Source organism: Rhinatrema bivittatum, chromosome 10 (genome assembly GCF_901001135.1).
Source record: "Rhinatrema bivittatum chromosome 10, aRhiBiv1.1, whole genome shotgun sequence".
Taxonomy (NCBI): domain Eukaryota; kingdom Metazoa; phylum Chordata; class Amphibia; order Gymnophiona; family Rhinatrematidae; genus Rhinatrema; species Rhinatrema bivittatum.
Genome location: NC_042624.1, coordinates 98,389,336 through 98,415,994, shown reverse-complemented (window position 1 = coordinate 98,415,994; position 26,659 = coordinate 98,389,336). Strand labels below are relative to the sequence as shown.

The window sequence follows — 26,659 nt, the reverse complement described above, 5'->3', positions numbered from 1 at the left end:
GAATTCACATTTAAAAAATTTACATTTATGCAGATTTTTATTGAATTGTGCACACTTTAAATCAAATAGAAAGTTCACTTTTGAAACTATTCTTAAGAAAGTTTTTACAATATTAGTTTGGTTATTATAATATGGCTGCAACCAATTACAAAACTGATATTTCTAATGAACAAGACTTTTTTGCCCTATTGTGGAAAACTCTGTCAAAGTTTCTAGAAACTTTGACTGGCCCTGCCCAGCATGCCATGATATTCTCTGCCACAGGGGTCTCTCTTCAGTCTCGTATGTAGCAATAAGCTTTAGCAAATAAGCTTTAGCAAAAATAAAATAAACCGTATCTGACCCAACTCCGCGGTGTGGCGGGTGGGTTTCGTTGAGGACTACATCCTGATGTCCTGGGATAACACTTATTACAAGGTAAGCAATTTTGCTTTATCCCAGGACAAGCAGGATGCTAGTCCTCACATGTGGGTGATAAGCAAGCTAGAGGCCGGGTCATTTTGTAGTGAAGCAACACTGAAGTATTGTTGGTGAAAATGAGGCAGCCGAAGATCACAGCAGGTTGGATGTAGAAGGAATTGGGATTAAACTGGAAACAAGTTCTTTAAGACAGATTGTCCATATGCTGAATCCTATATCTAAACAGTAATGAGCTGCAAAGGTGTGAAGAGAACTCCATGTTGCTGCTTTACATATGTCAAGGATTGGCACTGAACAATAGTGTGCTACTGAGGTTAACGTCGCTCTCACTGAATGTGCTTTTACTCACCCTTGGAGAGGAAGGCCTGCTTTTTCATAGCAAAACTGTATGCAATCTGCTAGCCAGTTGGATAGAGTATGTTTACCCACTGCTTTACCCGGTTTGTTTGGATCATAAGATACAAAGAGCTGAGTGGATTTCTTATGGACTACAGTGCGGTCTAAGTAAAATGCTAGCACACGCTTACAGTCCAAGGTATGTAAAGTCTGTTTTCCTTGGTGAGAATGAGGCCTTGGAAAGAATGTGGGTAAAACTATGGATTGGTTCAAGTGGAATTCCGTAACTACCTTGGGGAGGAATTTTGGATGTGTATGGAGAACCACTCAGTCATGTAGGAATTTTGTATAAGGTGAATACATGACAAGTGCTTGTAACTCGCTAACCCTTCTAGCCAATGTAATGGCTATGAGGAAGATAGTCTTCCATGTGAGAAATTTAACATCACAGGATTCATGAGTTCAAAGGGAGAATGCATGAGCCTTAAGACCAGATTCGGGTCCCATTCTGTGACTGGTGGCCGAATTGGTGGTTTAAGGTGAATTAAACCTCTCATAAATCTACTGACAAGAGGATGTGTGGATATTGGTGCATCTCCCATCTTGTTATGGTAAGCTGAGATTGTACTTAAATGTGCTCTAAACAGATGAAGTCTGTAGACCAGAGTCTGAAAGATGACATAAGTAGTCTAGTAGAGAAGTTGTGGGGCAGGAGAAAGGATAGATACTCTTTTCCCTGCACCACAAAGTAAATCTTTTCCATTTCAAAGAATAGTTCTTTCGTGTGGAAGGTTTATGTGAAGCTTTAAGCACTTGAGATACATTGGTTGAAAGATTAAGTGGTTGTAAAAATCAAGCTTTCAACATCCATGCTGTCAGGGATAGGGATTGAAGGTTGGGATGGTGCAACCGACAGCCTGAGTTATGAGAGTGGGAGCTACACCCAGGTGAATTGGATCCCTGATCGAGAGGTCTAGAAGTATGGGAAACCATACTTGTCGAGGCCAATATGGGGCTATGAGTATCATGGACCCCTTGTCCTGCTGTAGCTCCACTAGAGTTTTGGTTATGAGAGGTATCCGAGGATACGCGTATAGAAGGCCTGAGTTCCAAGGGCGAGCAAAAGTATCCTTGGCTGGCTGGTTTTTCTCTTTGTGTAGAACACAGAATCTGTCCACTTTGTGATTCAGGTGTGATGCAAAGAGGTCCATTGTTGGTTGTCCCCAACGTTGGAATATCCTAGTTGCTACTGAGTGATCCAGGGACCACTCGTGTGGTTAGAACCGACGACTGAGGCGGTCTGCAACTATGTTGTGGATGCCCGCTAAATAAGTGGCCCGGAGAAACATGGAATGTGTTAGAGCCCAGTCCCAAATCTGAGCGGCTTCTTGACAAAGGAGATATGAGCCCGTACCTCCCTGTTTGTTCAGGACCACTGGCTACTGTATTGTCCGTTTCAATCAGAATAGTCTTGTGTGAAAGGCAGTCCTTGAACACATGCAGAGCATAACGTATAGCTCGAAGTTCCAGGAAATTGATTTGAAATGTTGCATCGAATTTTGTCCAAGTACCTTGGGTCTGGAGATTGTCTATGTGAGCTCCCCAGCCCCAGGTGGATGCATCTGTAGTTAACGTTATCTATGGGACCTGTTGTTGGAAGGGTAGGCCCTTGCGGAAATTGTCCTTGTTCGCCCACCAAAGTAGAGATGAACGTAGTTGGTGGGTTACTTGAATTGGAGAATACAGTGGTTGAATGGCTTGGATCCATTGTGATCTTAATGTCCATTGGGTTACTCTCATGGCGAGCCGTGCCATAGGAGTGACATGAACTGTGGAGGCCATGTGACTTTGTAAGGTTAGAAACTGATGAGCTGTTTGAGTGTAGCAAGTTTGCCAATAGGGAAAGTGTGTCTGCCCGATCCTCTGGTAGAAAAGCTTTTGAGAAGATGGTGTTCAATTCTGCTCTGATGAATTGAAGTAGATGAGATGGAATGAGATAGGACTTGATAATTGATGAGAAAGCCCATGGAGTGAAGTAGAGTAATTGTTAGACAGAGAAGCTAGAGCTCCTTGAGATTGACTACTGATGAGCCAGTCGTCTAGATAGGGGAAGACTTGGACACTTTCCTTGTGTAAGTGTGCTATTACTGCCAGACATTTTGTGAATACTCTGGGAGCAGAGGCAAGTTCGAATGGTAGTACTCTGTACTGGAAATGTTGATGACCTACCATGAAGCACAGATACTTGTGATGAGGAGGGAATATTGGAATGTGAGCATAAGCATCTTGCAAATCCAGAGAACAAAGCCAATCTCCTGTTTGAAGAAGTGGAAGCATGGTGCCTAGAGAAGCCATCCTGAACTTCTCTTTCAGAAATTTGTTGAGATTTCTGAGGTCTAGGATGGGACGTAGGCCTCCGGTTTTCTTTGGAATGAGGAAATAACGGGAATAGAATCCTCTGCCCTGCTGAGTCCGAGGCACCGGCTCTACCGCTCTGGTTCTCAGAAGGGTGGATAATTCTACTTGTAGGTGAATTATGTGATTTTCACTTAATGGAAAATATTTTGGAGGAGAATCTGTTGGAATTGACACAGTATCCTCGAGATATTATTGTAAGTACCCATTGGTCTGTTATTTGTTTCCAATGGTGGTAAAAGGAGGATACTCTACCTCCTACCGGAAGCCCTGGATGAGGATTGAAGAGTTGGCTTTGGTCCCTGGGAAAGGCCTCAAAAGCCTGCAGCCGGTCCCGTCTGCGGCGGGGGTTGAGGCCTAGCTGCCCTAGGCTGTCTGGGCTGAGCTCTTTGCTGCGGCCTAGAAGATCTGCCCCTTGATACTGGAGGGTAATAACGCCTCTGTCGATAGAAGGGTCGTCTAGATTCCTTTCTTGGAGGCCGACGAGATGAATGGGTAGCAGAATCCTGTGGAATGGACGAAAGCCTTTTCCACACGAATGACTCAAACTACACAAATGCATCTATAATCATTCAACTGAAAAAGGTACCGAAAAACCCTGCTTTTTGGTACTCCCACAGAACTGCTAATTAGCTGGAAAATACACACCTACATTTACATAATTTTACCCTATGCAGATCTATGTACATAATTGCTGACTGGAGAACCCAGATAGAAAGTTAAAGAGTTGAAATTAAGTGATATCTGCTATGCTTTATTTTACCCAGCACTAGGAGGCAACTTAGAGCCGGAGTTCATGGAGGTATAATGGATGCCTCTTTCCAATCAGAGAGAAAAGAGTAGTTATTTTCCATACCTGCTGTCTTTATAAAGGTCCACTTCCCCAGCTACATGACCTAATCTAAGAACCCACTAAATAAATTTGGGGAAGATAAAGATTTCCCTGTTAAGGTTATTTCCATCATTTTATGTACACCAAAGGTTACAATAAATTGTAAAATACTAAATACATCAGAATTTATGGGACTAAGTCAGTCTAGCACCTTTTCCTCAAATGTATATTATGTATGAGGCATAATGGGACCAACTCCCAGCCTTTAAAGGAAAATCTTTGGGATCACCCCCTTATTAATCCTTTGGAGCATAATGATTACATTCCCCCCCGCCCCCCCCCAGAACTCTCCAATTTCTTTTCCATGATCCCTTCATCTCACTCTCCTATAAAGGAACCCAAAGTCCTGACTTGAAGATCCTGTATCCTGGCTGCCTGCTGACTGTGGGCTCGCGGGGACATACGTCTGCAGTCCTCAATTTACTTGGTCATGGGAAGGACCCAGACACAAGTAACAGAATTTGTGGCCCACAATTTTGCCACAAGAACAAAATTTGAAACCAGGACGTGGCATTCTGTTATTGAATTCAAGAAGTGCTGCTGTTTTTTCCCACTGGTTTCTTTTGTTTTTCTTTTTTTTTTTTTACTGAAGAAAGTTTCTCACAGGAGAGCAGAGCTCCGCGTGCCAACTGCCTAGCTCGAGGTGAATCAGAGAGAATATAAGAGGGAGCACCCGGCTGAAAGACTTTGCTGTAGAGAGCTCCGCCACCTAGTGGCATGGAAGACATACCCAGACAGCATGGCTAATTCAGCTGCTTATCTACGTGAAGATGCTCAGTACTACAATAGCAAACATTCTTAGCAAGGGAACAAGTTGGTCTGCTAATATTTTATAGAACTCTGCATTAAACCCATCAGGCCCAGGGATCTTCAAGAATTTAGCCTTCTGGATTCCCATTAAAATTTCTCCAGTGCTGATAGACCTATTCAACCTTTGAAGATGTTTCTCCTCAAAAGGTTTTCAGCCCCAAGTTTGTTTGTTTGTTTTGGGTTTTTTTTTAGAAATTCCTGACATTTAACACTATTATATCCATCAGAAGTATACAAGATGTGCATAAAAGTCTTTGAACGATTTCAAAATATCATGATTGGAGTGCACAGCTGAGAGTGCAGAAGGGGGAGAGGCAGTGGGCGTATCCTCTCGCTTTAATGACAAATAATACCAGATCACCCAGATCGTGGGAAAAGTGGGTGGCCAGCAGGTGCCATTGTAGAGTGGAGTCTGCATGCAGAAAACTCTGCAGGTCTTGGAACCAGAAGATGTGTACCTGTCTCTGCAGACACATTAACCTTTAGCCACCTTCTCTTGAGAGATTCTGAACTCCAGCAGATACCTGGTGTTTCTGGTTTGCTCAGAAAAAACACTAGCAGCTTTTTCTGGATACAGGTGAGAAATTCCATCATCAGGCTCAAAGTGGAGAGACTGTGCCACACCATGCTGCTCACCAGCTGATTCACCACTAAGACCCTTCCATAGTAAGATACCAGTTGCAGCAAACCCCTGTGACCTCAGGTGAGCTTCGACCATCTCTCAAGCTCAAGCCAGTTGATATAGGCTGTGGGCTTCTGTGACAGATAGTGAATCCACCTATGTATTTCAGGGTATCCCTGTATCACAAGAAATTCTCAAGCGGAGAGGGAGAGCATCCACCCACTGCAGTCCAACCAAAAGGCGTGAGCATTTGGCCCGGTTATTTATTTAAACCAATTTATATTCCACCAACCTGAGAATCTCAGTAGAGGATGCTGAGGAGTAGACTTATTGTTAAATATTTTATTTATATTCTACCTTTCAAATGCTTCAAAGTGGATTACATTCAAGTATTGGCAGTCCCGCATCCTGCTCAAGTCAGCCAGGTCCTGAGCCACAATACATCGGCATAGGCCCTCCCACAAGTCGAGATCTTGTTAGTGCCTGCATAGCATGCACAGGAAGAATGGCTGAACGGCTATGACACCATCAGATGTCATTACCCCACACATTATGGCCGATTCATCCTGCTGCCTACCAGCAAACAAACTTGCTATGCCAGCTATAGAATGTTTGTCAAGCTATACCCACCTACACCTTCAAAATGTATGCCATGCCCCCACCTCCTCCTAAATTTCTAAAGAGAAACGAGTCCCCAAACAGAAATTCAGCCTCTTTAGTCATATCACCTAAGGAAAACACGCTTAAGTACCAACACACCAGCCTGTTGTAGTCACAGCAAATATTTATTTTGCAACACTCCTACGATCCTTTTTTTCTATTCTGACTCCAGCTACCCACCGGAAATCCCACACTGCCTCACTAAACTGACCTGCCAGAGGTCAGATAACCAGCCACACAACTGCTTTTTGCATCTGGAGCTCTGTGCAAGAGCCAGAACAAGGCTCCATTTACAATTTGCCTTGGGAGCCCTCAAATTTTATGAAAGCCATTAAAAACCCTCCTCCTCTTTTCATATTTGTATTATTTTTAATTAAGACAAGAATTTTCAAAGTCCTGACAGAAAGAGGGAGTTGGGCCGGCGGAGCCCTCCCACCCCGGGACCAGCCAACGCCATTCTCGCGGACTGACCTGACAGCTTGGGTCTCCTCCTGTCCACCGCGGCTCGTCTAAAACCGCAGCCGGGACGAGGGGCGCGGGACAAAAACCGTCTCTTACCAGCCTTGTAGCTCGGTAGGGCCCCGGGGTAATCGAGCGACTTTCCATCCTCGTCGAAGAGAGAGAACCCTGGGGCAGAGGGAACCACCACCACCGCAGGAGCCATACGCCAGTGCACAGGCAGAAACCGTGCTCCTAACCGTCTGGGCTCCGCCGGCTTCCTGCCTGGTTTGAAAGGAGAGCTCGAGGGCTGAGGAGGAATTGATTGGCAGAGAGAGCCTGCACGTGATTGGAAAGCAGGCGTTCCCTTCCCCCAGAGGAGCCTATTTTCAAGGCTGGGCGGGGGTGGGGCGCCCTTTAAAGGAGAAGAGTTATGCTCTGGTGCCCCCCTTCCTGGGGACTAATATAGAGGTGGAAAGAAGGGAGGGGGAGCCTTGAAACCAAAAGCTGCAGGTTGCCCTGCGGCTCAGGAGCAGCACGGCCATGCCTCTCTGTTCTCTGCCTCCCGCCTGCCTCTTGATTTCCCCAGCCACCGCTTGTTCCCCTCACCCACAACCTGGGGGGTGGCCCTTATCCACATTTTGGTGGGTGCGGACCATTTCTTACAGGGGAGAAATTGGGGAAGGGGGGTCCTTCTTCAGGGAGTTGGATGGAGGGGTTAGGGAAGGGACGACCACCACTCCACTATTTAGTGGAGGGTAGGGGGCACCCAAAAGTGCACAAAATAAATTAATACAAAAGTAAAAGAACTCAAACATTCAGGATTAACTGAAACTGGGGAGACAGGGGAGGGGAGTAGAGCACCCTGTCCACTGGCAGGCGAATTCCTCCACCTGGCAAGCAGACAGCGCAAAAGTGCTCCGCTTTGATCCCGGCGCTATCATGCTTCAGAAGAGAGCCTCGCAGTCCCAGGGGACTGTCCCCAGCCAACCTCCTCTGCCTCAACCGCCAGACTGATTGCCTGGCAGCGGACAGGAGAAAGTTGACCAGGGCATCCCTCTGGTACAGAAACCTCCTCCTCCTCGCTTGCCCATAAATCAGGAGGTGTGGGGTGAAATTTAACCAAAAGCTCGAAAATAATGTCCTAAGGAAGGCTAGGAAGGGGGTTAGCCTGGGACTCTTGAGTCCCAGGTGAAAATGGTGTCATGAGCTCATTTACATAGACACAGAAACCCTGTCTCAGAATTCCAATCATGAAATGGAGTCCATTGAAGGCCAAATCAGAATAGTTAAGATGAGCCAGGAGAGGTCCCCTTGATCTAGTGAAAAAGATCTACCTCCTGTAACCCCTGGGGAAAAAATTAAAGTAGGGGAGTATGTTTTATTTTTATTTTTTTTTTAAATGAAAGAACACAGAGGGAGCTGGCAACAAAATTTAAAGAACTTAAAAAACTGACATGATCTTCCTGAAAGGAAGATTGCTGTGCTGTGCGACTGAAGCTGTCATGGCTCAAGTACAAAAAAAAAAATAAAAAAAATACAGTAGCATTGTTTTTTGTTTATCTGCCTGGGGGGGAGGGGGGGGGCATAGTCTGACAGCAGGGTGCAGCAGAAGAGAGGAGGTGATAAAATGCTGTGATTTCTTATGCAGAGCTGTGATCATTGTGGCAGTCAGCTGTTTGAGGTCTCTGGAGTGAGGGCAGACATGCAGGGCATCACTGAGTCAGAGGCGGTAAAAAGTTGACCGGAGAGTGAGGAGAATTGAACTGCCCGAGATGATGAGATCGCTGGAGTCGGTCAGGCAAAGAATTGATTGACAAGAGGGCGGGGCTGCAATCGGAGGAAAGCTGTGAGGGAGATCCTCGGGTGCAGGACGGTGTTAGTTTTTATTTAGCAGTGACAGCCTGGAGGAATCTGCTGCTACTCTAATAAGGCAGAATTTGATGAGGACCCCTGGGAAGGTCTCCTAAGCGGAAAGTATGTGCGCCATGAATTGGAAGTAACCCGGGAAGGCGCTTCCGGGTTCACGTTGGCTTGGGGATGACTTTTAAGTTAAAAATAGAGTTTATTTTTTTATTTTTATGAAATTTAAGCAGTGAATTAAATTAAAAATTAGCGATTCTGGGAAAGGGGACTCTGGCTGAGCCTCCCCATAAGTTTCAAAGTCCCGATTAATTTTCACCTGACTCAGTTTAAGGGGTTCCAGAACTCTAATTAAAGTTAACATTGTGACAAAATAAACATTGTGGCTATATCAGGGGCACCTCTTAACTAACCTGGTTCTGATTTGGCCTTCAATAGACTCCATTTCATGACTGGAATTCTGAGACAGGGTTTCTGTGGCTATGTAAATGAGCTAATGACACCATTTTGCGAGCCTGTGCTGGAAAGTGATGCGGCGAAGGGATTGGCGGACTCACACACACAAGTTTCACTGGTAGAGAAATCTGTTTACTTTTTCAATGTAAAAAAAATAGCTCTAAAATTTCTAAATTTTCTTGCCTAAAAATTAATACAAAAGGGGTGGGGGGTGGGGTGTTCATAAAAAGGATTCCAAAAGTCCTTAGAGGACTACTTGAGCTAATGTCAGCATGAGTGGAAGGATCCAAACCAAACTGTAACTATCTTCTTCCCAAAAGAGAGAATGACAGTTGGCAGAGCTGAGAGAAGATAGCCTGGATCTATTTCTGGGTATAGACTGGGATGGGGCAGCCAAATGCTGCCCTGCCCCTTAAAGGTAAAGGAACATTCTGTTCTCCGGTGCCCCCTAGTGGGGACACAGAGACTAATAATTAAAGGAAAAGGAAAGGGGGGAGCCCATAACTAAAAAGCTGCAGTTTGCCCTTGTTGCGTTCATGCCTGTTCTCGCTCTCGCTCCACCCTCTCTACCTTAAGTGGCGACTCCCTTCAGGTCTGACGGACAGATGCTGCCGCAGCTTCTCCTCGCCGTACTTCCTGGAATCCCTGGGCTGGCCTGACGCTGTGGATCCGCCATGTTCCTGATGACATAAGGGCGCGCGCGCTCCAGAGTTTGTACTGGCAAGGGTGCAAACCTTGGGGGCGTCCCCCCCATAGTGACATCATCTGCTTCCACCTTAAAAGGTCTTTGCTTGCTACTTCGAATCGAGTTAGCAAGGGGAATTCTTTCTCCGCTGCTCTTTCTCCACCACCTTATCCAGGAGTACCCGCTCCTCGGGGGCCCCGCTCTCTCTTCTTGATTTCAGACTGCTAAGACGGGATCCGGTACCCGCTCCACAAGGGCCTATGTCCCTGAATGCTCAGAAGACTCCTTACTACCTGGAAGCGATCGCAGACGTGAACACAGTGAGTTCTATTACAGATAGGAACCGGTACTCGCTCCACGAGGGCCTATGTACCTAATCTCCGAAGACTCCCTTCTGTCTAAGACGTTATTGCAGGTACGGAAATTGTGAGTCATTATTGTAAATTGCAGATAGGAACCGGTACTTGCTCCACGAGGGCCCAAGTTCCTAAATCCCTTCTCAAACTCACTTCTATATTAGAAGCTATTATATACCTTTATCTGGTGCATTACTATTATAGATTGCAGATAGGAACTGGTACTCGCTCCACGAGGGCCTATGTTCCTAAAACTCTCCAAAGACTCTCTTCTATTCTACAAGCCATCTCCTACACAGATAATGTGAGTTCTCATTTCAGACACATATAGGAACCAGCACTCGTCTACGGCTCCTGTTCCTGAATATACTGAAGACTCTGTTGCATAGAAGCCATTACAGATATCTACAATTGTGAGTGTATCATCTACTACTGGTTATATATCCAGCATACCCTAGACTGTCTACTCACTACTCATAGTCTCTCTCTACAGCTCAGCAACCCAGAGACCGCAATTCCAGTATCGAAGGGACTGCAGCCCTGCTGGGCATATCAGCTCACTACTGCCACCTCTGGTGGTTCTACTTCCTGTCTAATAAAGAACTATCTGTGTTTGTTGCCATACTCCAGCCTAGCCGGTGGTCCCTCTCAGGAGGATTCACAATTCACCTCAGTGTCATCCCTTACACTACTAGAGCGGTATTATACAACTGCCACTCTGTGGGAAGCCAATCCACCACAGATCATTAACTCCGCCTGCGGAGTATTACAATTGTTAGCTCTTCCCCTTGGCAGGGTGATCCATAACAGATTTCTAACCCTCTGGCGGATTTATAGCAGATTGCCACTCTTAGTAGCAGGGATTGATAACAGATTGTTGACTCCTCCCTCTCCAGGAGGAGATCCATAACAGACTGCTAACTCCGAGCAGCAGAATTATAACAGATTGCCAACTCCTCCCCTCTGGAGGAGCAGATCTACATCAGATTGCCAACTCCTCCCCTCTGGAGGAGCAGATCTACATCAGATTGCCAACTCCTCCCCTCTGGAGGAGCAGATCTACATCAGATTGCCAACTCCTCCCCTCTGGAGGAGCAGATCTACATCAGATTGCCAACTCCTCCCCTCTGGAGGAGCAGATCTACATCAGATTGCCAACTCCTCCCCTCTGGAGGAGCAGATCTACATCAGATTGCTAACTCCTCCCCTCTGGGGAGCAGATCTCCAACAGCCCTGCAGCCCAGTCCCAAGCTCACCTCGCCTCTGCTGTCATCCTGTTCAGCTGCCTGCCCTCTGTTCCCCAGCCACTGCGTATTCCTGTCAACAAAGGGGAGTTGGGGGGCGGGGGCGACAACTGGGGAGGCCCAAATCTGCCTTATGGCGGGGGGGGGGGGGGGGGGCGGGCAAGGGTGATTGCCGACCATATATTAGAAGGAGAAATTAGGGAGGGAAGAAGGAGGGAAAGGGACCCCTACCACTCCACTATTAAGTGGAGGGTAGTGGTGGGAGGGGATAAGGGGCGCTCAAAAGTGCGCAAAGTAAATTTAATATGAAAAGAAAAGAACTTAAATATTCAGGATTAACTCAAACTGGGGAGGGAGGGAGGGAAGCAGAGCACCCTGTCCACTGCCCAACGGCGGGCGAATTCCTCCACCCGGCTGGCAGACGCGGCACAGAAGTGCTCCGCTTTGATCTGAGCTCGCACTATGCTTCGGAAGGGGTCCTCGCAGTCAAGGGAACTGCCTCCGGCCAACCTCCTCTGCCTCGGCCGCCAGACTAATTGGTGGCGGACAAGACGAAGTTGACCAGGACGTCCCTCTGGCGCAGAGGCCCCCTCCTGCTCGCACGCCTGTAGATCAGGAGGTGCGGGGTGAAATTTAACCAAAAACCCAAAAATAATACCCTAAGGAAGGACAGGAACGGGGTTAACCTGGGACACGTGTCCCAGGTGGAATAAATCCTCCTGCCATCCGCAGAAAGAAGAGGAGGGGGTCTACCCGGAACACGTCCTTCCTGAACCTGCCGGTCCCCTTCTTGGCTGGGAGTCATCCCAAAGTAGAATGATTCCCAGCGGGGACCCCTCCCCCCCCGTCTCCCTGGCCAGGTCCAAACACATCCCGCCAGGGGGATGTCGGGATGGGAGATGAGGACGAGGTGGTGCACTGCTTGGGTCACCTGCAGGCTCGGGTCCTTCCGATAAGTAAACAAAGAGAGATAGATGCCTTGATCTTTTTCAAATTTTTATTAAAGTAGAGAAGACTTTATAAAATTGCCCGACTCAGGCCGAGTTTCGCAGCTCAACAGCCGCTGCCTCAGGGGCTACAAATAAACCACATAATAAATACAATTAATAAACCTAATGCTTATAATAACATACAAATAACTTAGTGAGACAATTAAAATTGAAATGTTATAAAATGGTGACATCTAAATTTAATCAAACAAAATAAAAATCAACATAAAGACAACTCTCGTTCCGTTCATTATACAGCAAAAAATATATCTTCAATCACTATATAAAGACCAATATGTAAAATTTTCTTTACCTTAGACAATCAAGAGTCTCGAATGAAATACAATGGTGTGGAATCATCAAGAAACAAATAACTGTGTATCAGTGATGCAAAGCAACTACAAAAGATGTACAGACCATTAATGAAATCTTTTTGATACTTAATTTAAATGCTAATCCAGGCACCTTCTTGTAGAGCTGCTCGACGGTGGCAATTGGGGCTTCTAGCAGGTCCCCAACTGTGGTCACCTGAGCCTCGACCAGATGGCGTCTCAGGCCTGGGTCCTCCATCCTCTTCAAACCCAGAACGGGGTTATGCAGAAGGGATTCGCCTAGGAAGTCCCGGCTTCTGGTAGCCATTCCTCTGGCCATGCCCAGAAGTTTCCAGGCCTTCAGAACTTCTTTGTAGAATTCTGGTAGCTGCGAGAGGGGCTGAGGGGCAAACAGCTGCCAGTCGTACCACAGATTGCCCATTTGGTGGAAAGCAGAGTTGCTTACCTGTAACAGGTGTTCTCCTAGGACAGCAGGATGTTAGTCCTCACACATGGATGACTTGATCAGATGGAGCCCAGCACAGAAAACCTTTATCAAAGTTTTTTAAAAACTTTGGCTGGCACACTGAATATGCCCAGCATGCCGCTATTCATGCATCCGCCCGGGGTCCCCCTTCAGTCTTATAACATAGAATACACGAAAAATAAAATAACAAACATAGGTGAAACCCAGCTCTGCGGGGTGGTGGGTGGATTTCATGAGGACTAACATCCTGCTGTCCTAGGAGAACACCTGTAACAGGTAAGCAACTCTGATTTCTTCTAGGACAAGCAGGATGGTAGTCCTCACACATGAGTGAATATGTAACTCCAGGCTGCTCCCAACCATAAGATAGCCAGCACTTAACAGGTGCCAACATACACAACAACCTGCTATAACACGGGAGACAGCCTGAACCAGAAAAAAGGACCCGAGGCAGGGAGGGTTGTGTTTCAGAGCCGAAAGAGATTGGGGAGGACTGATTGGCCAAAATTGCTGTCACGTCGGCCGTCCTTGTCCAGACAGTAATATGAAGCAAAAGTGTGGAAGGATCTCCAGGTTGCAGCCCTGCAGATCTCAGCCACTGGCACCGCACGTAGTGGGCTACCGAAGCCATCATGGCTTTTACAGTCTGAGCCTTTACGTGGCCAGCAAGCCACAATCCCGCCTATGTGTAACAGAAGGAAATACAATCTGCTAGCCAGTTAGATAAGGTTTGCTTAGATACTGCCACCTCCAATCTGTTTTTGTCAAAAGAGACAAAGAGTTGTGTGGACTGTCTATGGCCTGCCATACACTCTAGGTAAAAGGCTAGGGCTCTTTTCCAATCCAAGGTGTGCAGAGACACTCACCCTGGTGCAAATGCGGTTCTGGAAAAAAGATAGGCAGGACGATCAATTGATTGAGATGAAATTCCACCACCACCTTCGGCAGGAACTTAGGGTGCGTTGAAAAAACACCTTATGAAAAAACTTTGTATAAGGTGGGTATGACACCAAAGCCTAAAGTTCACTGACTGTGTGCGCTGAGGTGACTGCAACCAGGAAGATGACTTTCCAAGACAGATACCTCAGGTCACACAACTGCAGGGGCTCAAAAGGGGCTCTCATGAGGTCCCAGGATACCGCCGGGGGCTGAATCGGAGGCTTGAGTTGAAGTAAGCCTCGCATGAAGCAGCCCACGAGAGGTTGTACAGAAATGGGCGAACAATCCACTCCTTGGTGGTAAGTTCCAATAGCACTGAGGTGGACCCTCATGGAGATGGTCTTCAGCCTCAGAGAGGTGCAGCAGGTAGTCCAGAAGCTTTGAGGTGGAGCAGGAGAGCAGGTACAACCCATGCCCTTCACACCAGGTCGAGGACCTCTTCCACTTGAGATTGTAAGAACTCCTAGTGGAAGGCTTCCTGGACTCCAGCAAGACCCAAGACACCTCATCTGAAAGGCCCAGGGCCTGCACGATCATCCTTTCAACATCCATGCCGTGAGAGATAAGGCTCGGAGATTGGGATAATGCAACCTGCCCTGATCCTGAGTGATCAGGGCCAGAGAGGACCCCAGACTGGTCGGCGCCTGGAAGGAAAGGTCTTGTAGAAATGGGAACCAGATCTGTCTCGGCCAATAGGGCACAATTAGGATCATGGTTCCCTGGTCCTATTGGAGTTTCAGGAGAGCCTTTGTCACCAGTGGAAGTGGAGGGTATGCATATAGGAGGCCAGAGCCCCAATGTCAAGCAAAGGCATCCGAGGTCGGCCTGCCGTCCTCCCTGACCAGTAAGCAAAATTGCTCCACCTTCCGGTTGCAAGGGGAAGCAAAGAGATCGAGATCCATGATCCCTCAGAGATGGAAGAGCCGATCCACTACCTCCTGCTTTAGGGACCACTCGTGGAGGTGGAACAAGCGTCTCAGAACATCCGCCATCATTTCTTGGTTCTTGGCAGGTACATGGCGCGAAGGAGGATGCCCTGGGACAGAGCCCAGGACCAAATCTGGCTCACTTCCTGACAGAAGAGAAATGACCCCATGCTTCCCTGTTTGTTCAGGTACCACATCACCACCTTGTTGTCAATCCGAACCAAGACCACCTTGTTGGTTAGATAGTCCCGGAACACCCATAACATGTACCAGATCGCACAGAGCTCCAAGACATTTATCTGACATCACTCCTCCTGCAAGCACCACCGACCCCAGGTGCGAGATCTGCAATATTGGCTCTCCATCCCAGGTGAGAGGAATCCGTAGTGAGGATGACTTGTGGTGGAGAAACCTGAAACAGTACTCCAACATCCAAGTTGGACAGGGTCTGTCACCACGATAGGGACTCTCGTAGTGGCGGGATGACCGTGATGTGCGCCCAAAGGTCCTGGGTTGCCTGACACCACTGGGATCGCAGAGTCCACTGTGCTGTGTGCATGTGTAGCCGAACAACATGGACTGCTGCTGCCATGTGGCCCAGCAGCCAAAGCATCTCATGGGTAGAAGCCTGGTGCTTCTGAGAGATCGCCCCCACCAGGGACATCAGGGTCAGTTCTCTGTCCTGGGCCAAAAATGCTCTGGCTTGACCTGTGTCAAAACAGGCTCTGATGAAGTCCAGCTGTAGAGATGGGACCAGGTGGGATTTTGTGTAATTGATTAGAAAACCCAGGCCCTCCAAGATCCTGATGGAGGACTGAAGCAACTGTACCAGTGGCGCTTTTGATTAGCCAATCGTCCAGATATGGGAATACCTGCACCCGCTGCTTCTGAAGAGAAGCAGCCACTACAGCTAGGCACTTTGTGAAAAAGCAGCATGCGGATGCTAGGCTGAAGGGTAGCACGTGATACTGAAAATGGCCGTCTCCCATCACAAATCGGAGGTACTTCCGATGGCTGTGACAGATTGCAATGTGGGCTTAGGCATCCTTCAGATCGAGGGAGCAAAGCCAGTCCCCTCTCTTTAGAAGAGGGAATAGGACCCCCAGCAAAAACATTTAGAATTTTTCCCTTATAAGGAACCTGTTGAAAGCACTCAGGTCCAGGATAGGATGGAGGCCTCCTGTTTTCTTGGAGATTAGGAAATACCTGGAGTAAAACCCACCAGCCCATTGGTCTGATGGAACGGGTTCGAGGGCTTGAGCCGTTATAAGGGCGGAGAGCTCCACTTGAAGCATTTGCTGATTCACCGAAAACCCCCTGACAGGCACGGAGGGGATTTCAGGGGGACCCTTCAGAAATTCAGTCTGTACCCCCCAATGAACAACAGATAGGACCCATTGGTCTGAGGTAACAGTCAGGCAATGGTTTGCAAAAAACTGCAGGCGGCCTCGGACTGAGGAGTCATTCATCGCAGGCACAGGTCGCTGACTTAAACCCCCTCTTAACCAGTCAAAATCCTATGGCAGGACTTTGCTGCGGGGCTGGTTGCTGTTGAGGAGCACGTGGTTGCCGCATGTGTGCCCTGGGTGCAGCATGCTGATATCTTGCCTTACCCATCAGAGGGTTATATTTCCTCAGGTGGTAAAAGGGATGTCTCGCCCTGCCTGGATGACTTCTTGCCAGAAGACAGGGTCTGAGGTACTGGTGGACAGGTGCTGGAGGGGTTCTTGATAATCCTTCAGCTGTGCCACTACCTCCTTGATTTTATCTCTAAAGAGATTATCACAAGTGCAGGGAATGCTCCTGCATTTCAGGCCGGAAGTCCGAGGCTTGAAGCCGGGCCATGCGCCGAGCTCCTATGCCTGCAACGGCCACCCTCACCACCATTTCAAAGTTATCATAAGTGGACCGGATCTCATGCTTGTCATACTCAGAACCCTGCTGGATCACCTTCAGGAAGTCCTCCTGAAGCTGTTGTGTTAGGCGTTCCACCAGATCCTGAACCTGTTTCCAGAGGTTTCTGGAGTTTTGGCTCATATATAGCTGGTAATATGCAATCCGGGCTGCCAACATGGATCCCTGGAAGACTTTCCATCCTAGGGCATCCAGGGCCCTGTGATCATGGCCTGGTGGAGCGGAATCATGGGTCCGTGTGTTTTTTGCCTTCTTCAGGGCGGATTCCACCACTACCGACTGATGTGGAAGTTGATAGCACTCAAACCCCGTGGTGGGTTGCACCAAATAAACTGCATCGGTCTTTCGGTTAAATGGGGGACCCAAAATGGTGTGCTCCCACAACCGGACAAACAGATCCTTAAATATATCATGCACTGGCAAGGCTACCATCTCCTTGGGGGCATCCACAAATTGGAGGACCTCCAGCATTTTATGTCTGAAGCCCTGCTCCGTCAAGAGTTGGCATGGCACCGACTCTGCCATAGTACAAAACTGGCGAATGTCAAGTCCTCCAGTGGAGATTTACACCATTCTTCCGGAGGCAACAGCTCGGAGAACAAATCCTCGGAGTCCTCCAAAGAAGATGGTGAGGTCTTGTCCTCCCAAGGGTCATAGGGGCCCTCTTCCTCACTCAGAACATCTGGGGATACTAGCCCGTATGGCTCCCCAAGGCTTAGACCCTGAAGGCACCGGGAGCTGCAAGTGCATGGGTACCAGCACCACTGGGTCTGCGGACATCAAAGGGTGCATTGGCACTGAAGGCACTGCAGGTACCGGAAGCAGTGAGGAAATCGGGGGGCCCAAAGGCACCGAGCCCAAAGGACCCAAGGGGGTCACCGCTGATCGAGGGGGTCTTCCGCAGAAGCGGGGCTATCGACCCCAAAAGCCTTTCCTCATTGGAGGAATCGGCCACTGGAATAGTTTTCGGAGGAGGCCACTCCGGTGCCCCCTGTGGCATCGAGAGCATTCGGGGCACCAGAAGAGGCTGAGTTGACAGTACGCTGAGGAGTAAATCTAGTCACACCAGCAAAGGTGCAAGCACCGATGGAGCAGGCTCTGGTGGCAGCTCTGATGGGACTGGTGGCTTGATGCCTTGTAGGGCTTGGCTGACTGCCAACCGCACACAGTGCTCCAACTTCTCTTCGAATGCAGACAAAGAGAGGACAGCTTGAGGAGGAAGAGGCAAAACCAGATCCCTGGCAGAATCCAGAGGGGGATCGATGCCCATCACCGAAACCAGTGGGAATCTCCACAGGCCCTCAGCCTCGATGGAGGGCGATACCCCCTTGGCCCGGGACCGCTTTGAGGGCAGCTTGATCAATGCCTGCATCTTCCCAAGTTTAGAGCCATGAGAAGATGATGAACAATGGCAGTGCTTTCTTGACTTTTCCCTATGCTCAGCCTGGTCCTTCCCCGGAACCGAGGGAGATGGCGAAGATCTGTAACTGGAACGAGAGGATACTGAAATCAGACGATCCCCCATGCCCAATTCCACCTGAGAATCTGGTGGAGGGAAAGTTAAGACTGGAGCCGGAGTCGCTGAGACCTCACGTCCCCGGGGCATCGACTCTTCCGACGCCGAAGTCAGGGGTCCAAATTTTGGCACCAAACAGCTTACACATTTTGTCGAGACACATGCAGTGGCCCTTGGGGGTCATCTGGGCACACAGTGCGCACCCCCGAACATCATGTGATGCCTCTAGGCACATAATACAGACCTCATGTGGGTCTGTGATGGATATAGTCCTGGGGCACTGGGGGCATTGACGAAAACCAGACGATGCCATGGGAAAAAGGACACGGCGTGTGGTCAAAGACCGGCGGCCACTGGGAAGTGGCACCATTGGAAATTGAACACGAACAACAAAGAAAAACTTACCGCCACACCTAGTAACTAACTCCAGGCAGAAGAGGGACCCAGTGTGACCAAAAAAAAAGAACAAAATAAGTTTTCCACAAAAAGAGCACAAGCTCCACAATTATGATACGAAAGTTTCGCAGAAAAAGAGAGACTGAAACTTTGTCAAAAGTTTTCCATGCCAGGCTCCATCTGATGATGTCACCCATGTGTGAGGACTGCCATCCTGCTTGTCCTAGGAGAAAAAATGCGTCACCAACAGGTGCCATCGCGGAGCGGGATTTGCATACAGGGATTTCTGCAGGGCCTGAAAAATAAAGTGTGCACCTAACTTCTCAGGCACACAATCCCCTGTCCACCCTCTCCCAGAGGGAGAGACAGGACACCCGTGGAGATCTAGTGTTCCCTGCCTGCCAAGAAATCCAGCAGCTTCTTCTGGGTACGGGCGAGGAACTCCTGGGTCAGGCTCAAGGCGGTGAGGGGGTGAGGGGGTGCCTCAGCATGCTGCTTTCCAGCTGATTCACCACCAAGACGTGACCGCGAAATGACACAGGTCGCAGCAAACCCCTCCACACCCCAAGATGAGCTTCCACCTTCTCTCCAAGCTTGCCCCAGTTGACGGGGGCCGTGGTTTCCACAACGGAAAAGTAGACTTCCAGGTACCTAAGGGTCTCCTTGCCCCATGACATTCAGGGAGAGCGTCCACCCTCTGCGGACCTACTAGAAGGCCAGAACTCTTGGCCCAGTTGATCTTGTCCGAGGATGCCGCTGAATACATCTGCTGGCAATATAGCACCCTCTCCAAGTCAACTGGGTTCTGAACCATGAGGAGCACGTTGTCAGCATAGGCTGAGAGGGTGACCTGCACGTCGTGCTCTCGTAGTACTAGCCCAGTGAGCCGCCTGTTGATGTGTTCTCCGTGAGGAGTTAGCAATCTATTGTCAACCTGTTAACAAAGTTCTGTAGTGAAAGCTGGGAGTTAGCAATCTGTCAGAAAGCTCTGTTGTTAAAGCTGGTATTTAACAATCTGTAGTTATTTAGAATAGTTGTAGGTGGATCCATGGACCAGTGGCAGGCGACCACGCCCTTGGGGGAAATCCAGAGAGGGACCACTGGTCAGGCTTAGTGTAGGAGACAGACACAAACTAGTTATTATATTATACAATATAGTAAACCATCAGAGGTGGCAGTAGTGAGCTGGAAGCACCCGACTGGGCTGCAGTCCTTCAGGTACTGGAACAGCGATACTCAGGTGGCTGAGCTGTAGAGAAACTAAGAAAGTGATTAGGCAGTATATGCAGAGTTCTGGAACAAGTCTTTGAGGGTAACACTCACACAATAGTCTCTTGAGGCAGCCCAGGAGATGGTATGCATTAGGCCCTCGATGAGCAAGTACCTGATCCCAGGGAAAGCTCTGAGAGATAGATGGAAACTCACTGATGTTGTAAGCAGCGTTGACTTCTTAGCAGAAGTGGTATCCAGGAGCAAGTCCGGGACATGGGCCCTCAAGGAGTGAGTACCAGTTCCGGACTGCGACCTGAAAAGAAAAAGAGAGAGCGAGGCCCCCAAGGAGCGGGTACCTCTAGTGAAGTCCAAGGAGGCAGAGTAGCTAGGGTTGCGGAGAGCGAATCCCATCCGCAGCGACCAGGAGAAAGCTAGGTAAACCAATCCCTTTCTAAGTCGTCTTGTTAGCAAAAATTGAGACCTTAAATATCTGGAGCTGGTGACGTCATCTCAGGGGGACGCCCCTGAGCTTCGTGCCAACACTGGTACATCAGTCAGGCCGCGCGCACGCACCCTTAGGCATCTGGTGAACATGACGGCTTTCAGCGTCGAGCCGGTCCGGGAACACCGGAGAAGGACGGCCAGGAGACGCCGCAGCAGCTAGCCTTCCATCGACCCCGAAGGGAGTCGCCAACGAGGTAAGGTGGGCGGAGCAGAGATGTCGGACAGCGACGGATGCAACACCTGTGCAGAAGACACAGGAATGGCTCAACGGTTAGCGCATACAGCTGGCCCGTCAGGGGACACCCCTGATGCACTCCATGCCTAAATGCCAGAGGCACCACTAGGGACAGGTTGACTTTGACGTGGCACTCTAAACTCGAGTAAAGAGGCAGAGGTGCCTCACGAACCCAGGTCCAAAGCCAAACACTTGCATGGTGCACATGAGATATCCATGATCCACCCTGTTGAAGGCCTTCTCCTGATCGAGGGACAAAAAGGCTGCCGACAGGCCAGACCCACTAGCCAGGTGTATCAGATCCTGGACCAAAAAGATGTTATCAAAAATGGTGCGTTCGGGGATCATGTAGGTCTGGTCCAGGTGGATCACCTTTGCAGCATGGATGCCAGCCGCAGGGAGAGAGCCTTGGCCAGGATCTTATAGTCCATGCACAGCAGGGAGACCAGGCGCCAGTTCCTGAGGCTGCGCGGTTCATCCCCCTTAGGCAGGAAGGTGAGCACCTCGTACCTGCAGGAGAGGGGAAGGTGCCTGGTCTTGAGGGTTTCATTTAGGACCCGCAGAAGGTCGGGTCCTAGAATGTCAAAAAAGAAAGAGACAAACTCGTTGGTGAGCCGGTCAATGCCCAGAGACTTCCCTCTTGGCATTCACCCGAGAGCCTTGATAAGGTCTCACAGGCCAAGGGGGTAGGTCCAGCCAAGCCCGCCTGGCCTCGCTCGCCACTGGAAGCTCCTTCCACAGGGCTTTGCAGGCATTTGGGTCCACCAGGTCTGCCGAGAACAGAGCCGCTTAGAAATCTCAGACCTCTGCCCAGATCCTCCCCAGTTCAGTCGGCAGACAACAGGCATTGTATTTGCTTCTTGTTCCCCCTCCACTTCTCCAGCCCCTAGAAGAAGGGTGAGTCATCTCCTCCAGGAACTGGATCCGTGACCGCATGTAGGCCCTGCGCTCTCGCTGCTCTTCGTTGAGTCGCAGGGCCTGCTTCTTCTCCTCATATTCTAGGAGCACAGTGGAGTCTCCTCCCCGGTCCTGCACATCGCCGAGGCACTCCTCCAACTCCAGCATCTCCCCCGAGAGACACTGGAATATCAGGCGCTGCTCGGTGTTAAGGCCCCTGGTGTGCTTTTGACAGAGAACCCGGAGGTGGACTTTCTCATGTCCCACGTCTGAGCGAGGGAAGGAAAGTCCGCCTCTTAGCGGCGCCAGTTCACTCAAAACTCCCACACTACCGCCACCGACGCCCTCGTCCATGAGAAGCGAGTTGTTGAAGTGCCAGTGGATCCACCTGGGCTGCGTGGGGCTGAGCACGACCCTCAGGACCATGAGATTGTGGTTTGAGAGGGCAGCTGGATCCACTGTGCACTCCGTGGCCCAATGCATCAACCAACGGGAAAGATACCACCAGTCGATGCGGGACCGGCGCACTTGCTCCCCCTCCAATCTTATGAAGGTGAAGCCAGAGCGGGCGTCGGGGTATTGCTCACGCCAGAAGTCCACCAACGCAAACCTCAGGACAACTTCCTTCAGGAACTTGGCCTGCGCTGCTTTCTGCTCCTGGCCCTTGTGATCGAGTGGGGCCGAGGGTGACATTGAAGTCCCCACCGAGCGCCACCTCCTCGTTGGGGTCCAGCTCGCAGAGGAGGTCGGACAACTGGTGAAAGAACGCTGTCTGTTTACATGAAAAAAAGCTTTGGAAAAGTATTTTCAGAAGTGCAACAAATGTAAATATTAATTAATTCAAGGCGGAAAAGCACAGATTATCTGACCCCGGTTGTCATTTTCTCTCCCTGTGCATTAGTTGGGTAACATTAATAATACTATAGTACCTTCTCCCCTCATCCATTTGGAAACTTCCATGCAATTAGGGCATGGGCACTATTGTTTAGCCATCTGCGTCAAAGGTGGATGCACACATTCCTAAAGTACTAAAATGTAAACCATATTAGATGACAGCTGTTTTCCAAACTTAAATTAATGTTATTAGTATTACTCGTTATAGGTTACGAAGCTTGGCTCAGCAGGCGTACCATGAGGCCTTTGAGAGAGAGTCATGTAATTAATGTGCTTTATTTCCAGGTGTGTACCTCTTTTAAGGAGGCACAGTAAACTCTGCTTTCTACACTGTACAAGCTGAAATTAGTGGGACATCTACTGGTAAGTCTTTCTGAAGCCAGCAGCTGGGAGTTTTCACTGCATGATGACGCATGCTGCTGCTTGTGTGTCTTGCATTTCAGGTAAACCTGCGCATGTTATTTGGTTACTGGAATCAACATGCATACTGAATGTGATGAAGCTGTGAACCCACAGTACCTGCTATGGTACATAAACCTGAAGTAAAGGAGGCTTTTTTCTGTACTTGTGTTAATTGCATGATTTCTGCACTGTGACTTGACATCTGTCCATCTGGAAGATTTTTCATCTGGTGCTGCTGCAGCCAGCATTGTGAGAGAGACATAACTAGTGCAAATGTCAGACTTTACTTTGGAGAGTCCCAGACCTGGAATAGTTTCAGTTAGTGCAGAACAGGAATGAAATGCATTGACAGAATTGTGTGGAGAGATTTGTGTGGCATCTGTCCGTGCTGTGCTTGGTTCAGACCAGGATTAGTCATGAGCATTAAAATTCATCAAAACAGATCTGCCTTCTGCCATATGACTCCGTTGTCACGGAATCGTGACGTCCTGCCACCATTTCAAGGGAGCGTGTGTGTATAAGGGACACAGGCCAGGGAGGGAGCTGCTCGTGGATCACCACATTTCATTTACAGGGTAAACATATTTGGGTGGCCGTTCCTAGTTAGCAGAATGATTTATGTAGTTAATTCCAATAACAAACCCATCTCCTCCTTGCTAGCCTGACCTCCAGCGGCTGGCATTTAGCCACATGAGATCAAGCAATACCAGGCTTGTGATGCCCTTAGATTAGAAGTGTGCAGTTGGAAGGGCTTGAATGATCCTGAAGGGGGCGCACCAGATGGCTGCTGAAGGAAGAAAAAAATTGCTGAAGGAAGAAAAAAAGCACTTCAAGCTTAGGATGGAAGGAGCATAGTAACGACATCGTAATCGTGCCACGGTGTAGACACGCATCTTTCAGCAGGCCCAGGATAGGAGTCGCTTCCACCGTGGCAGGCCCAGGGGATGAATCACCTCCCTTATGAGGAAAGGTTAACCAGGTTAGGGCTCTTCAGTTTGGAAAAGAGGCGACTGAGGGGACAGGAGAGAGGTTTATAAAATCACGAGTGCAGTGAAACAGGTAAATAGGGGACAATTATTTACCCTTTCAAATAATACTAAGACTAGGGAACACTCCATGAAACAAACATATGGTAAATTTAAAACAAATCAGTGAAATTATTATTTTTTTTTTCATTTAATGCACAAATCAAGCCGTGGAATTTGTTGCTGGAGGATGCAGCCAAAGCATCTAATATGGTGGGGTTTAAAAAGGGTTTGGATAAGATCCTGGAGGAAAAATTCCATAAACCGTTATTAGCCAGGGAGATTTGGGGAAAGGCATCACTTGGATCTACTCTTTTTAGAATCTGCCAGTACTTGTGACTGGGAGTGGCCATTGTCAGAGACAGGATGCTGGACTCGCTGGACCTTTGGTCTGACTCAGAATGTAACCCCACCCCGGGAGGCGGACTGCATTTTGATGGGGCCTTAAACTTAGTTATAGTTCTTCGGGGCGGGGACTCCTGACTAGCTCTTCTCACTGACTCCTTCCCCAGGATGTGGATCCTTTTAAGAGGGGAAGGAATTAACTTTCAGGGCCCAAGTGCTAGTGGTGACTTCTTCCCTTTGTGTTCCCCTGGGAGAGGGGCATTTTTCCTCACTGTGGCCGCGCGTTTTCGACGCGCTATTTTTACCCCTTATACAGTAACGAGCGGCCAACCCCCCCCAAAACTAATAGCGCCCGCAACATGGAAATGCATGTTGATGGCCCTATTAGTTATTCCTGCACGATACAGAAAGTAAAATTTGCAGCCAAGCCGCACATTTTACTTTCAGAAATTAATGCCTGCCCAAAGGCAAGAGTTAATTTTGGCCGACATCGGGCAAGTGTACAGAAAAGCAGAAAAAACTGCTTTTCTGTACACCATCCGACTTAATATCATAGCAATATTAAGTCGGAGGCCCCAAAATTAAAAAAAATTTTTTTTTTAAATCGGCCAGCGGCCCGCGTGGGTTGAAAGACGGATGCTCAATTTAGCCGGCGTTCGTTTTCTGTCAGCGGGTTCGAGAACCGGCGCCGATAAAATTGAGCATCGGCTGTCAAACCCGCTGACAGCCACCGCTCCTGTCAAAAAGGAATAGCTGAAAACAAGAACTAGCACATCCCTAGCGCCTCCTTTTACCGTGGGCCCTCATTTACATACTGGATCGCGCGCCCAGGAGAGTGGCCTGGGCGTGCGTTGGGAGAGCGGGTGCTCGCCTCGGAGCACCGGCTCTCCCGCAAATTTTACTGTATCGGCCCGTGTGTGCTGTGTGACCAAAAACCACACTGGAGCCACTTGGACAGTGTCCAAAATTAAAACTTTACTAAATTGAATAGTCGAATGATACGGCACAATTAAATAAATCCCATCATCATAGTATTTCTCTCTTGGTCTACAGTCTCTACCTTTATCTTGCAGGAGTCTTGCTTTCAGGCATAGGATACTTCCACCCTCCTGGTTTAGTCGGAATGGAGGTCCCCATGGACAGGGGGCTAAGTTAAAATCCTGTCTTTACCTAGGGAATCCAAACCTCTCTCACCCCAAGGTAAAGACGCCGGATGAGTTTCCTCAGTGATGTAAATAGGTTCTTCCTCAGAGTTAGCAGATCTTAAGAATCTTTACTCTTGATCTTTCCCTTGTTCTTTTTCCTATGGGGATCAGGATGGATGGAATCCGCTGTCCAAACAGCAGCTTGGGCTGTTTCTCATTTCAGGCAGGAAGGAGGGCAAAACTCTTCCTCCTGGACAGCTAACAAAGCTTTTCTTGACCCCTGAAAAATACTATCATGGGAGCTGTTCCTTGCAGTGGGGCAGCTGTTTCTTATCCCTGGGCATCCCAAACACAAGGCTCCTACCAAGTAAAAGTCCAAAATTCCCCAAATTAGTCTCAGGGCAGCCACTCTCCACCTTGGAGAGGGTTACGGCAGTGGAGACCTCGCCCTGCCGCAAAGGGACCCAGGCAGGGTGGTTCCCAGGCTTCCAGGTAGTCCAAAAATCAACAGAGGGAAAGACTCTCCAACCATCCTCCAAAACAGAAAACTATTCTGCCCCCCCCCCCCCCCCAAGCTCTGTAGAAAGCTGCTATATAACCTCACAAGGGGGGGTGGGGGGTGGAATTTCCATTCCTGCACCCTCAATGGGAGGGGCTGTATTGCACGGACCCTCCCCTAATTATCTCTCACTAACTGCACTCGTGGCATGTCCCAGGGCTTACTGTAACCAAACTGGCTCTCGGTTACAAAAGTATGCTTGGAAGAAGCTTGAAAGCACATTTGTTAGATAAAAGTGAGGGGAAAACACAGTAGATATAGGCAACAGATCTGTGGGTGCCTGAGCACCCCAATATCATCTTTTTAAGGGTGTTTTTATGCTACCTTGCCTAGAAATTTGTAGATAGTGTGGGTAATAAATAATTGTAAATAAATAAGTACAGCTGAATTGATCCGCCTCGGCCATCATCTCTTCAGTCTCCCGGACCTTTCAGCAGCTAAGAGGCGAAGAAAGATTGAAGAGGTGCTAAGGGATACAGATCAGAGAGCTGTCTGATATTGGTGGGTGGCCGTACACCCACAAGATCCATGGAACTGGCCCCTCGGGATAGAGCTTTGCTGGGAGAAACGGAGAAAAGTTGCAGTGAGACTGTGGGAGCTACAAATACTATTCCATCTTCCTTTTGGACGATTGTCAACGTGTTCTTGTTTTCAGCTATTCCCTGTTATTTGCGCATTGGTCTCCAGAAAATAGATTTAGGTTTTAGAAGGAGCTGTTTTGCACACTTTTATATCTCATTATTTCAGCATAGAGCTAGGGTGTCAT

At 48.7% G+C, this 26,659-nt stretch overlaps 1 protein-coding gene across 2 annotated transcripts in view; it reads right to left on the bottom strand.

The window, feature by feature from the left end:
- Positions 1 to 6,966, bottom strand: part of DEPDC1 (DEP domain containing 1) — a 55,801-nt gene extending 48,835 nt beyond the window's left edge. Inside the window, exon 1 of one of the 2 annotated variants that reach the window (XM_029618599.1) lies at positions 6,627 to 6,966. In XM_029618599.1, the coding sequence (XP_029474459.1) occupies positions 6,627 to 6,761 (135 nt within the window). In that variant the 5' untranslated portion in view covers positions 6,762 to 6,966. The remainder of the gene's footprint in view (positions 1 to 6,626) is intronic. The other variant, XM_029618600.1, reaches the window with a different exon arrangement.
- Positions 6,967 to 26,659: the final 19,693 nt, after the last annotated feature.